The 12,221-nt window shown below is 43.2% G+C and overlaps 1 protein-coding gene across 1 annotated transcript in view; it reads right to left on the bottom strand.

Annotated features, from left to right (window-relative positions):
- The window catches only part of LOC147673997 (polycystin-1-like protein 2), a 915,503-nt gene that overhangs the window by 667,695 nt on the left and 235,587 nt on the right, over positions 1 to 12,221 (bottom strand). The window contains exons 11-12 of the mRNA XM_086945086.1: positions 2,856 to 3,063; positions 2,468 to 2,585 (exon numbers count right to left, since the gene is read on the bottom strand). Of these exons, the coding sequence (XP_086801212.1) occupies positions 2,468 to 2,585; positions 2,856 to 3,063 (326 nt within the window). The remainder of the gene's footprint in view (positions 1 to 2,467; positions 2,586 to 2,855; positions 3,064 to 12,221) is intronic.

Below are 12,221 nucleotides of genomic sequence, written 5' to 3'. Positions count from 1 at the left end.
AAAAATGGTGTATAGGAAAAAAACAAAAGTCCAAGGTTCAGGTTGCCTCACCCGCCCTTGCAAGGCTATTTCTTTGCCCGCTTGCCAGACCCACTGGGGTGTCCCTCAGCCCCCTCTGAATGCCCAGCAGCATCAGCGGAGCGCCTGGTGCTCCTACGTGGCTCAGACGCAGCGCTGGCCGGGCTGCTGCGGCTGCTGCTGTCCCCAGCATCACCCAGGTCCAGGGCAGGATTGGAGGCCGTGTTCAAAATAATCATGGCCTCCATAGCAGTGGTGATCCGGGCCATCCCCCTTGTGAGCTCTGCCGTATGCTGACTCAGGCTAGATTGCATGTTCGCGCTGCGATGGCACAGTTGTGCCGTCGCCGCAGCAAGGCGGCTCATGGCGCGGTTCAGCACCCGGGCATCCCGCCTGCGCACCAGCTCATGCTCCTCCTGTCTGCTAGATGATTGGGTTATGGCAGTGGTTAGCCTGCCTAACCCTGCTGCCACCTCCTTATTCGATTCCACAAATGCCTGAAATCCCTTTACCATCTCTCCCATCTGCAGGTTGTGCTGCAGGAGCTGGCGTTGGCAGGCCATCGTGGATCTTGCCTGTTGCCTCGGAATCTTCACCATCTGTCCCTCGAGGCCCAGGAATACACTGCCCTCCCGTGCTGGTGCAGCAGTGGTGGTGATGGTACGGCGCCGGGCACTGCTGCTTCCGGCCTGCTGAGTGGGCTGGCGTGCCACTGGTGGGGGTGTGGTGCTGGCCGGTCCCTGAGCCCCTGCTCCCAGGACAGGTTGTACAGGTGGCAAGGCCATGGTTGTGGCAGGAGCTGGTGTAGGCGGAATGGTGTCCCTTGTAGGGGAGTTCTCTGGGGAGAACTGCAAGGGGGGTGTGCTGGCCATTTGTGGGGAGTGCAGTGCATCGAAGTCTATCACCAGGTCTCCCTCCATACCTAGCCCTAGGGTGTTTCCGTCCTCCTCCTCCTCCTGGCCAGCCTGGCTGGTGCTCGGCCCTGCGAGTGCAGTGTCAGACGGTGCTGCTCCCTCTGATGTCAATGTTGTTCCGCCTGATGGTGCCCCTAGGTACAAAGAAGCATTTGTAAACTGAGTGCCGATGTATTACAGTCAGTACAATTAAAGCATTCCACATGTCCTTGCATCTCCTTACACTGTGTCACACTGTTTCCTGTATTGTGATTCTGCACTGCCATATTTAGCTAACTCCTGCTGACTACATGTACCATGATGCTTGTCTCTTGTATGTTGGTGACAGTACTGTGCTGGGGTTTGCCTATGCATTGTGTCTAATGGGGAGGTGTCTGGTAGGGTGTGTCATGATGCGCATGCTTCTTACCTGTAGCTGTAGCTCTCGCAGAGCTGTCCAGGGTCCCAATTCCACTGACACTCTCCCTCTCAATGGTGCTGGAGACCAGTTCCTCCAGCTCGGTGAGGGGTGGCGCCGGGTTCCTTCCTCCTCCAGTGCCTCCAGCCTGCCTCTGTATCTCAGCCATCTTCCTTTTTGTGAGGCTGCGGATGTCGTAGAATCTCTTCTTGAGTTCTTCTACGGACCTGGGGGTGACACCCGCAGCATTCACCTTTTGGGCGATTTCGGCCCAGATCCTCCTCTTGGTGCTGTCTGGCACATTGAGGGACAGCTTTCCAAACAGCTGGCGGTGCACCCTCACCACCTCCTCGACCAGCACCTGAAGCTCGGTGGTGGTGAACTTCGGCTTCCTCTTCTGGGAGGACTTCTGGCTTTCGCACTGCTCTGCCATGTTCTTCTGTACAGTTGACAACCTCCTACTCCCACTGCTGCTAACTGTGAGTGTTGAGCTCAGGCTGGCTCTCCAGAAACTTCTTAATTAGCTGCACCTGCCAGGGTTGCCACTCCCTGTTTGGGTGGGGGAGGGGGAGCCACCTCATTGGCTGAATCGGCTTTTACCGATTCGGATATTACCGAATCGGTAAAATCCGATTCGGTATTATCCGAATCGGTAAAAGCCGATTCGGTTTCTTCAATGCATTCCTATGGGCTTTTTCGCCATGGGTGTGTTTTCATGGCTACGAATCTATGATTGCCGAATCGGATTTTACCGATTCGGCTTTTACCGAATCGGTGTTCGCCGAATCAGGACTATCCGATTCGGTGTTAGCCGAATCGGTAATTTCCGATTCGTTGTTAGCTGATTCGGTACTTCCCGATTCGGTCCGTGCCGAATCGGAACGTACCGATTCTCATTACCGATGCCGACCGAATCGGTATTCATTCGCTATTTTTTCCCTACATCTCGTTTTCCGATTTCAGAATACCGATTCGGCCCGCCTCTGTATTTTGAATTCGGAAAATCGCGTTTACCTACATCGGGCCCTTAGTCCTTACAACAGCATTTCTGGAATTATCAGCATCACATACAATTATTTAAGCTTTTCACGGACGTCGGTCATTTAGCTTTTTAAAAAAACCAACTGATTAACCTCACCTTTTTAGGGAAATTGTTGTCTATGTACCACTGGAACTTGGCTCCAGTGCATTTTTCACAAGTGACACTGAATGACATGTCTTCGTGGATGTTAACAGGCTTGCAGTTTTTCTCACACCTTAAAGAAAGTTGCAACACAATTAATTATTATGGCTTATGAGAGCAGGGACAACATTTGAGGCAAGGCTGTGCTGTTTAGGAAAAAGGCTAATTCAACTGTGATGTAGCACAATAAATTGTCCATAATTCAAAACAAGAATAGAAATACAGAAAGGAATATTTAAGTATTGAACTGCACCTTTTTAACGACAAATGATATTCAGAAAGGAAACAATGTTCTAGAGTCAACTGTATTGGACCCACATTAAGTGAATAAAGAGTGACATACCTAATTTGTAGGGGCAAGCGCTGTTTGGCAGTCACATACAGGCACTGTTCATCATGTCCATCTTCCTTCCCATTGCTTCTCACTGCAACCTTCAAGGTCACTGCTGCGTTTGGAGGAGGCAGGCATTCTGCAGGAATCCTCAGCTCCGGGGAGTTTGGCAGGATGTGATGTTGATCCACACATTCACTCCACCTTGGCCAACAAGACCCTAAAGAGAGATTATAGATACACTTAAACGATTCCCAGTTATAGTAAAGGATTGTACATAAACTGTCATGACATGCAAATCAGCAGTATCCAGGGTCAGAAAGATCAACAAAAAATAGGAATACATCTGGTAATCCAGTGTGACTAAGGACATTGGCAAATTGCATTTTATCTATGATAAGTTAAGGCAACAAACCTCAATAATTCACAGTTAAATCAAATATGGAGCCAAGTCTGTGAAGATAACAAGAGCCCTAACAAAAAACTTTCTGATGTCAGGGGGGGAATGTTGCGCAATCCAGGCATATTTGCTGATATCAAATTGGATTATGACAATTATTTTATAGTTCTTGTTTTGCTAGAAAAAATGCAAATTTATAAGTGGCAGAAGATGAGGCAACTTGGGGTAAAAAGCAAGTGCTCTGTAGCCATTTTGCGGCTGGCATGGAGCACCTTGAGGCATTCACACAATGTGTGTTTTGTAGAGAAAAGCTTCACTGATAGATTTTCTATTCTTCAGTAATCTTGATTGCCCACATGTTTTTCAGGATAACATCGGTGAAAGTAATTTTAATTCCCAAATGATATATACAGTATTCAGAAAAATATTTTTTTTCAATTTTAAAGTGGTCTTTTGGAAGGGTGGTGAGGTTTGTGTCCTTGGTGACTCAAACTGGCATGGCATTCAATGAAATGGGGAGTAATTGATAACTGCAGTCACTATGCCCCTCATGTACATATTAGTAGTTGGACAGTGAGCATGAGAAGGATGCATGCTGCTCACAGACCCAAGTTCATGAGTTGGCCTGTTGGGTGAGGATTAACTGATAGACATTCTCTAGGAAAGCAATATTGGACAAATGGTCTGCACAGTTAGGTCCTGGCTGCCCACGAGCCTTGTGAGAGTGAGCATTTAGTCAGGTGGTGGACGGACATGCCGGGAGCTCGCCTCTGCTTGTATGTGAACATGTCAGTATCGAAAAAATGTTGTTGAGGTTGGATGCTTCTAGCCATTAACTTAGGCAGATGATCAGTAGCCTAGGGGGTGCAAATCCAGGTACGGTCCTGGAATAAGAAAGGATGCAACATATTCTGACCTAAAAAAATCCCAAAATGAAGGTACGGGAGCACTAGACCTATCTAGATTTGTTGGTGGATGACCCTTTAAGGTGCCTTGTTCCCCAGAGTGATTCAAAGGAAAGACTAGACAGGGTGCTGGTAAAAAGCCAAGAAGGAGAACAGTAAGTGGTTAAATGTAAGATCACCAAACCATTGCTTGAGACTGACACTGAGCCCGTCCCCTATCATTTGGGCGTGGTGTGGTTCTCTATCCTAATCCTTTGAGAGTGTTGTGGGAGCCTAACAATGGGTTTAATACTATTGCGCAAAACGGCTGTAGGTAACACATCCAATACATTAACAAAGAGTCTATAGTTTTTTAAGAAAAAAATAATAATTTATTATTACATGGAATTTTCAAATCTTTGACTGGAAGCTTATGTGCAGGTAAGCAATGCTCAATGCCTCGTACAGCGCTTAGTGGTAAGTGAAAAATATATACCAAGCAGACATCTTTTAACCTAAGAAACAAATGGCCAGAAAATAAACTGTAAAGACCATTCAACAGTCGGAATTAGTGACAAATAGGATGGAAAGTGTTTTATCCGACAGTTATTGTTCAGTTAGTTGGGACCAGTAGATATTTTACCACTGGCATCTATATAAAGGGGTCTTTATCAGGTTAGGAAAACATATTTTGGAGATCTGGGTTCAATATTGTCAAACAGGGAAACAGACCTAAAAGTGCCCTAACAGAAGCAATGAAGGCTGGATCAGAAGGATCCTCGACAACTAAGAAGAGAAAACCTAAGGGAAAGAGCAATGCAACAGCTGTTAAAACAGTTGAAACCTAAGAGTAAAATTGAGCTCGCGTACACAGCACTTTCCTTGAATCCACTATCCTTAATTAGTGCTTCTATGAAACGAGTTTTACATGTTTTGAGTGGGCCTCTGGATCACAATCCACTTAAGCATAGATGTGGTAAGGATGTCCCAGATACGTTTCCTGGCATGTGATATATATCTGGTTGGGCTGTGTGACTGTGAGGGGAGACACTGTGGGCCCTTAGTTTATTTATTTATTTGTAGAGTTTTATATAGCACAAACTAGACTCGAAGGCATCAGAGCGCTTCACAAACATTGCATAGCAGTAGTTATAGATATACACTTTAGGTTGGCATATAGTCAAACAATACCGGTACGCAACGAGACATATGCGCAGTAGCTGGCACAGTTTTTGAGATAGAGACAGTACATGAACTACATTTATGGAGAACATTAGGATCAGTAGCTGATACATAGATTCAGTTGATTCAGAAATCCAATTCTAGAAGACAAGTTTGGGATGGCCAGAAATATCACAAGAAAACATGAATATGAAGCCACAGAAAATCCCCTGACCCTTACTCAATCTAGTAGAATATTACAAATTACTCCATTAAAATTGGTCCTAGGTTTGAGGTTATAAACAAATGAAATCTTCCTCACTGGTTTATAATCTAGGCAACAGGAGTAAACGCACTCTGATTAGATGACAACGAGAACAGCCTGGGTTCCGTGATCAATTTAAAGCAGCCACAAACTATTTTGAAAGAGGTTGCCCCATTTCCATGTTCTTCTCACAAATACAAAAGAATGTTGCAGATCTTTTGTGACTGCTTGAGAACGCTGCAGATGTGTCATTGTGCCGACCTGGGTTAACAAAAGGCTAACCGCACATAACACAAATAATGCTTTTCATGAGTTTTTTGTAATAAGGTGATGCTAGCTGAATAAGTGCAGGGTTCTGATCAAAGAAAATGCACAGCTAAGAGTACATGATGAGTTCTATATGACAGTGTTGGCATACTTTGACATAAAAGTATTTGTGGTTAGCTCTGTCATGTGTAGTCACTGAAGTGACTTGTGCGGTAAGTATAGTAAAAGCAGGAAGAGATAAAAGCAAATACAAAGAGTGCTCTCAATTTTAGGCATGTCAGATACACTGATGAACCAGGAAGGCTATTGCGAATGAGAAAAGAAATGGACTTTGCGCTGATAACTAACTGAGTCTTATATGACGAAATCTGCTGCTTCATATTATATATATATATATATATATATATACACACATACATATATATATATATTATATATATATATATATACATATATGTATATAGATATATATATATATAACAGCTCCAGTCCCCACCTACAACTGCCAAATTCTTTAGGCGGGTGCCTCCAAACGTGATGGTAGGTATCATGATAAACATCCAAGCTCCAATAGGCACTCACGGGGTGAATAGAATAAATTTATTTAGGCAGACGCGTTTCGGAAAATATCCTTTCTCAATACTTAAAATGTATATCCTGAGCGCATGACATTTACTTTCTTAAATAATACAAGCACATTCCTCATTGGTGAATTCCTGGTAGTTGAAAGTAAGAAGGGGATGCAGGTATGTTTCATCGATTCTGTCCGCCATATTGACTGGGAAATGTCTCCATGATTTTTAATAGATTATCAACATTATTGTCCTGCGAGTCATTGTCCTCACTGCCACACTTAACAGTCCTTTGCATTTCAATCTCTAACTGCTTCATCGTGTATGCGGCTTGTCATGCGCTGTTCTCCCCTCGCCTTGCCACTGGTTGGTGAGTCAAGCTGGTAGCGCTGGTGGCAGTCTGATTACCGCTCAACCGTGGATTTGAATAACCAGTGACAACAGTTGGCGCCACATCCTTCAGCGACGGTTCTGGCAGTGAATTATAATACAGCTCCAGTCCCCGCCTACAACTGCTGAACTCTTCAGGCGGGTGCCTCCAAACATGATGGTAAGTATCACGATAAATACCCAAGCTCCAATAGGCACTCACGGGGTGAATAGAATACATTTATTCATTCAGACGCATTTCAGAAAACAACCTTTCTTAATGCTTAATATGTATATCCTGAGCGCATGACATTTACTTTCTTAAATAATATAAGCACCTTCCTCATTGATGAATTCCTGGTAGTTGAAAGCAAGAAGGGGATGCAGGTACGTTTCATAGATTCTGTCCGCCATATTGACTGGGAGATGTCTCCATGATTTTTAATAGATTATCAACATTAATGTCCAGCGAGTCATTGTCCTCACTGCCACACTTAACAGTACTATGCAAGTCAATCTCCCACTGCTTCATCCCGTATGCGGCTTGTCATGCGCTGTTCTCCCCTCGCCCTGCCACTGGTTGGTGAGTCAACTTGGTAGCACTGGTGGCGATCTGATTACCGATCAACTATGGGTTTGAATTACCTTTGACAACAGTCAGCGCCACATCCTTCAGCGATGGTTCTGGCAGTGAATTACAATACAGCTCCAGTCCCCACCTGCAACTGCCTAACTCTTTAGGGGGTGCCTCCAAATGTGATGGTAGGTATCACAATAAACATCCAAGCTCCAATAGGCACTCACAGGGTGAATAGAATACATTTAATTATGCAGACGCGTTTCGGAAAACATCCTTTCTCAATACTTAAAATGTATATCCTGAGCATATTACCTTGACTTTCTTAAATAATACAAGCACCTTCCTCATTTGTGAATTTCTGGTAGTTGAAAGCAAAAAGGGGATGCAGGTACGTTTCATCGATTCTGGCCGCCATATTGACTGGGCAAGGTCTCCATGATTATTAAAAGATTATCAACATTAATGTCCCGCGAGTCATTGTCCTCATTGCCACACTTAACAGTACTCTGCATGTCAATCTCCCACTGCTTCAACCTGTATGCAGCTTGTCATGCGCTGTTCTCCCCTTGCCCTGCCGCTGGTTGGTTTTTCAAGTTGGTAGCGCTGGTGGTGGTCTGATTACCGCTCAACCATGGGTTTAAATAACCCATGACAACAGTTGGCACCACATCCTTCAGTGACGGTTCTGTCAGTTAATTACAGTACAGCTCCAGTCCCCACCTACAACTGCCGAACTCTTTAGGCGGGTGCCTCCAAACGTGATGGTAGGTATAACAATAACATCCGAGCTCCAATAGGTTACCCTGTGAGTGCCTATTGGAGCTTGGATGTTTATATATCTATTCTGAAATAATTTATCAAATGTGTGCTTTCATTACAGTCAAGGATTTAAAGCCCCAAATTCAAACCCAATTTAGAAAACAAGCCTTTCACATAATAGAACCACTTTGAGTTGGTGCCCAGACCCAAGACCTCTTCTAATGTACCTGGGTTAGGTCCAAGTAACAAAGCAATACATTTTCCTACATTGTTCTAATTTTGCACAATACCATTTCTGCTGTGACCTGTAGCACATATTTGCGTGCATGACAATGTTGAATTAGTTTCTCTGAAACTATTTTGTTTACACATTTATTTTTGCATAACATTATCATGATGCCTTGAACACCATGTACAAAGCCTCCTAACGGATTATGTACAAATGTCCTTCTATCTTCATCCATGGGGCGACAGGGCTATCTACATATCCATAACATTGCTAATCTATATGTACATCACAAGGATGCTTTCTATTATAAATAATAAGCATCCCAAAAGTTTAGCAGAGGAGGCACTTCAGCTGACACCAAGGGTCCCTGCATGCTGAGACTTCACCATGCAGTGGTCTGACATCTCCATGAGGGGTGTCCAGTTCATGAACAAGACAGGCTCGTACATTCTCTCCTGCCAGGTAATGGGGTTGGATCATCTCTTAGGGGAATTCTTGGCTTAACACCTCCACACACTCTAAGTACACGCAGAGTAAGGTTAGCTTGGTAGTTGTTCCTGATTATTGCCTTGTTTATATACCTGCATATATACACTCTTTGAGTACCATGGTAGAACTATATCTACTATTTACTCTTTTGGTTCTGGTAATCATGTTCTTATGCTTCTGTCTACTGATTATTGCAGCCATGTATTCTATACAAGAATAATGTTGATTCAATAAACATATTGAAAACATCCCACTGTATATTCTGGATATTTCTCTGAGCCTAAGAAGGCACGAGTGACTGAGCGAAAGGTTCTGATCTAGTACCATGATCCCTGAGGGATAAGGGTTGCTATGTTCAGTGGTTGCCAAGAAACCTGGTAGGATTAGGAGGGCTTATGGTGGCACTGTGAGCTAGTTGGTCTCTAGGCCAACATATCCTATGAGGGTGCTTGGAATCAGTCTGGGCACCTTGTCCCCCTAATGCTCAGGTCCTATGGATTAATGGGAACTACACAAAAATCTTGTAGTGAAAATGTATAGGTTTCCAATTTGTGATGGGACAACAGTCTCACCCAGTAAAGGAGAGGTTTTAATTTAAGCAGCTAGTTGATCAATACTTTTGCGCCCAGTATCAAGAATAAAGGGCAAATTCAGTGAACTAGGAGTTAGATTTAGGAGAGATTTGAGGAAGATATTCTCCTTTATTTCCAAACAACTCACATTAGTAATACCCCATAAATAAGAACAATTAATTTAACCCAGGTCTATTGACAGAGGAGAATGTTTGATTTGCTCTGCATTCCGTCCATCATCTGTGTGTCTTTTGCTTTCTCGCCCTAAGTGTGCCAGGTATGCCCAGAAGTGGGTCCCAGGCTCACTGTGCCACTGGATTCAAGCTAGCCTGGCTGATGATGGGTGATGCCCCGAAACCAGTCCAAGGATGCTTGCTTCCGGTCCAGAGAGGACCTGGCTTGGCAGTTTGGTCTGGACTGTTCCCATGATGCATAGAGCCAAGACTGATTTGCATATAGATTGGTCTAAACTGGGGTGGCATGGTGAGCAAAAGAACAAGGGATTTAACCCAGATCTATTGACTGGGGGAGAATGTTTGATTTGCTCATCATTCCCATTCATCATCTGTGTGTCTTTTGGAATCAGTCTGGGCACCTTGTTCAACAAATGCTCAGGTCCTACGGATTAGTGGGAACTACAAAACACTCTTGTAGTGCAAATCTATAGGTTCCCAATTTGTGATGGGACAACAGTCTCACCCTGGTAAAGGAGCAGTTTCAAAGCAGCTAGTTGATCAATACTTTTGCACCCAGTATCAAGAATTAGGGGCAAATTCAGTGAGCTAGGAGGAAGATTTAGTAGAGATTTGAGGAATATATTCTCCTTTATTGCCAAACAACTCATATTAGTAATACCCCATAACATTCCTCCATATAAAAGAGCAGTTTGGGCTTTCAATTTATATACTTGAAATGCCAGAGAGACTTCTTTGGACTGAGTGGTTCTATGCATTTTTAGAATTTCTGCTGCTGCTCTATGGTATATTACGAGGCTGCTTTTCAACATCTGGGGACTCCAACATCACGAATTGAAGACCCTTTAACCCAAATAGTCAAACATATGTACTGACTCAAGAAAAATATTACCCAAATAGGTTTTTCCCTTTCTGATTTTATGAGGGTTATATAGCATAATTATTTGTTCTAAATATTTATATACAACCCTCTATCATTGAAGAAGTCTTGGTACTTACTCAAAGGGGTTTGCAGGCCTAACAGGGTTCTAGATAATAGCAAGGTGTTGTCTCCAAAAAGAAGTTCTTGAACCTTTTTGCCCCACAATTTCAGTGAATCGATGATGCAGCAGTTAAGATACTCAACAGCACCATTAATTTACCTAGAAAATATGGTAGGTGCCAGAACGCAGCCCTAGCAAATTTCGCTGCTCATCAGTATTGGAGTAGTGAGCTCTACTAACCAGCCTCACCTCACTTGAGCATAATTAAACTGGTGAAGTCTAAAAATGATATGTAGAATGTGGAATGGCATGCCCATTGATCTAAGGACTTCCCTTAATCTATTTCTAGGGTGAGATGGAGAGGGACAGAGGAAGAGAGAAAGCAAAAGATTCAAAAAGAGAAGTTAGGCAGGGGCTTCTAGGTGCTGGAGCAACTGAATCCACTTCTATGTGGTGTCCTGGACAGGTCTATATTGCATAAGTTCTTTCTGTCCGAAACAAAGGTGATATTGTATACACTATATCACTTGTGGTTTTTGCCAATTTTAGAAGCTTCTAGGGGGAATTGGCTTCCAGCACTGATGGCTTCATAAGTGATTAGGCTGGTTGTGCATCCTACTTCATTTGCTGTGTGTCAAATCTTTACACTCTGGGATTTTCTATAGCAATTGTTGCTCTTCTCCTTGTTGACTGTTGTAAGGCCTTCTGGTGTGAGTTCGTCTGGAATACTGTATGGACGTGGAACTGATGATGATGGAGTAGCATCACAAATTTGTGGCTAAGCCCTTTGAGGGAAGTAATTGGCTACATGTGGTGAAGAATAAATATGGCATATCACCTTCTACAGTATCATAGAATTCACATGCTTGACCAAAACATGGAATATCATTGTGCATTAAGTATTGCCAGCTTACTAAAAATGGCAAAGAAACCAATTAAGAAGTCAATTTGTGAGAGCCACTGAGCATTTTGTCTGAAAAGTACACATAGATCAACTGGAAAAAATGGTGGTGATTGTCATCTTTCAGGTGTCGGATAGGAGTATCTCACAATGGGTAATGCATTAGCTTCATCACATGTCTTATAAAAGTGATCTCCAATTGACAATGGAACCCTTTCTTGAAATAACACTTCAAATGATGGTTATGATTCAACATTGGAAGTGACTTTACATAGTTGTGCATTCTTCCACAGTAACTCCTGTACTAAGCTATGATCTTGTGCATGCACATTCCTTGTTATATATAAAGAAGAGGACACCTATCTTTGAGAGTCTATTTGGACAGATACACCTTTGTATGTCCACACAAAACCCACCTACCTTGCTATATCCAGTAGGGCACACTTATCTTTATGTGTTCAGCAGCACATACATACATCTGTCTACGCGTGTGTATGTGAGTCCAGTACTGGACACCTTTCTTTGAGGACCTAGTAGGACATATTTATATTTGTAAGTTCACTATGGCATACACATCTTGAGTGTCATATGGGGCAATTTTTTTATTTTTAAAAAGCTCTTTATTGGTAGTTTTGAAAGGCACAATTAGACATTCACGCGCCTACATCAAGGCAAGTAATAACATATAATTATATGCAATTGGACATTAAGCATTCATGCCTGGTTATGGTTCAGAGTCATAAATGTGAAGGA

Source organism: Lissotriton vulgaris, chromosome 12 (assembly GCF_964263255.1).
Source record: "Lissotriton vulgaris chromosome 12, aLisVul1.2, whole genome shotgun sequence".
Taxonomy (NCBI): Eukaryota; Metazoa; Chordata; class Amphibia; order Caudata; family Salamandridae; genus Lissotriton; species Lissotriton vulgaris.
This window is presented reverse-complemented; position numbering and strand designations above follow the sequence as displayed.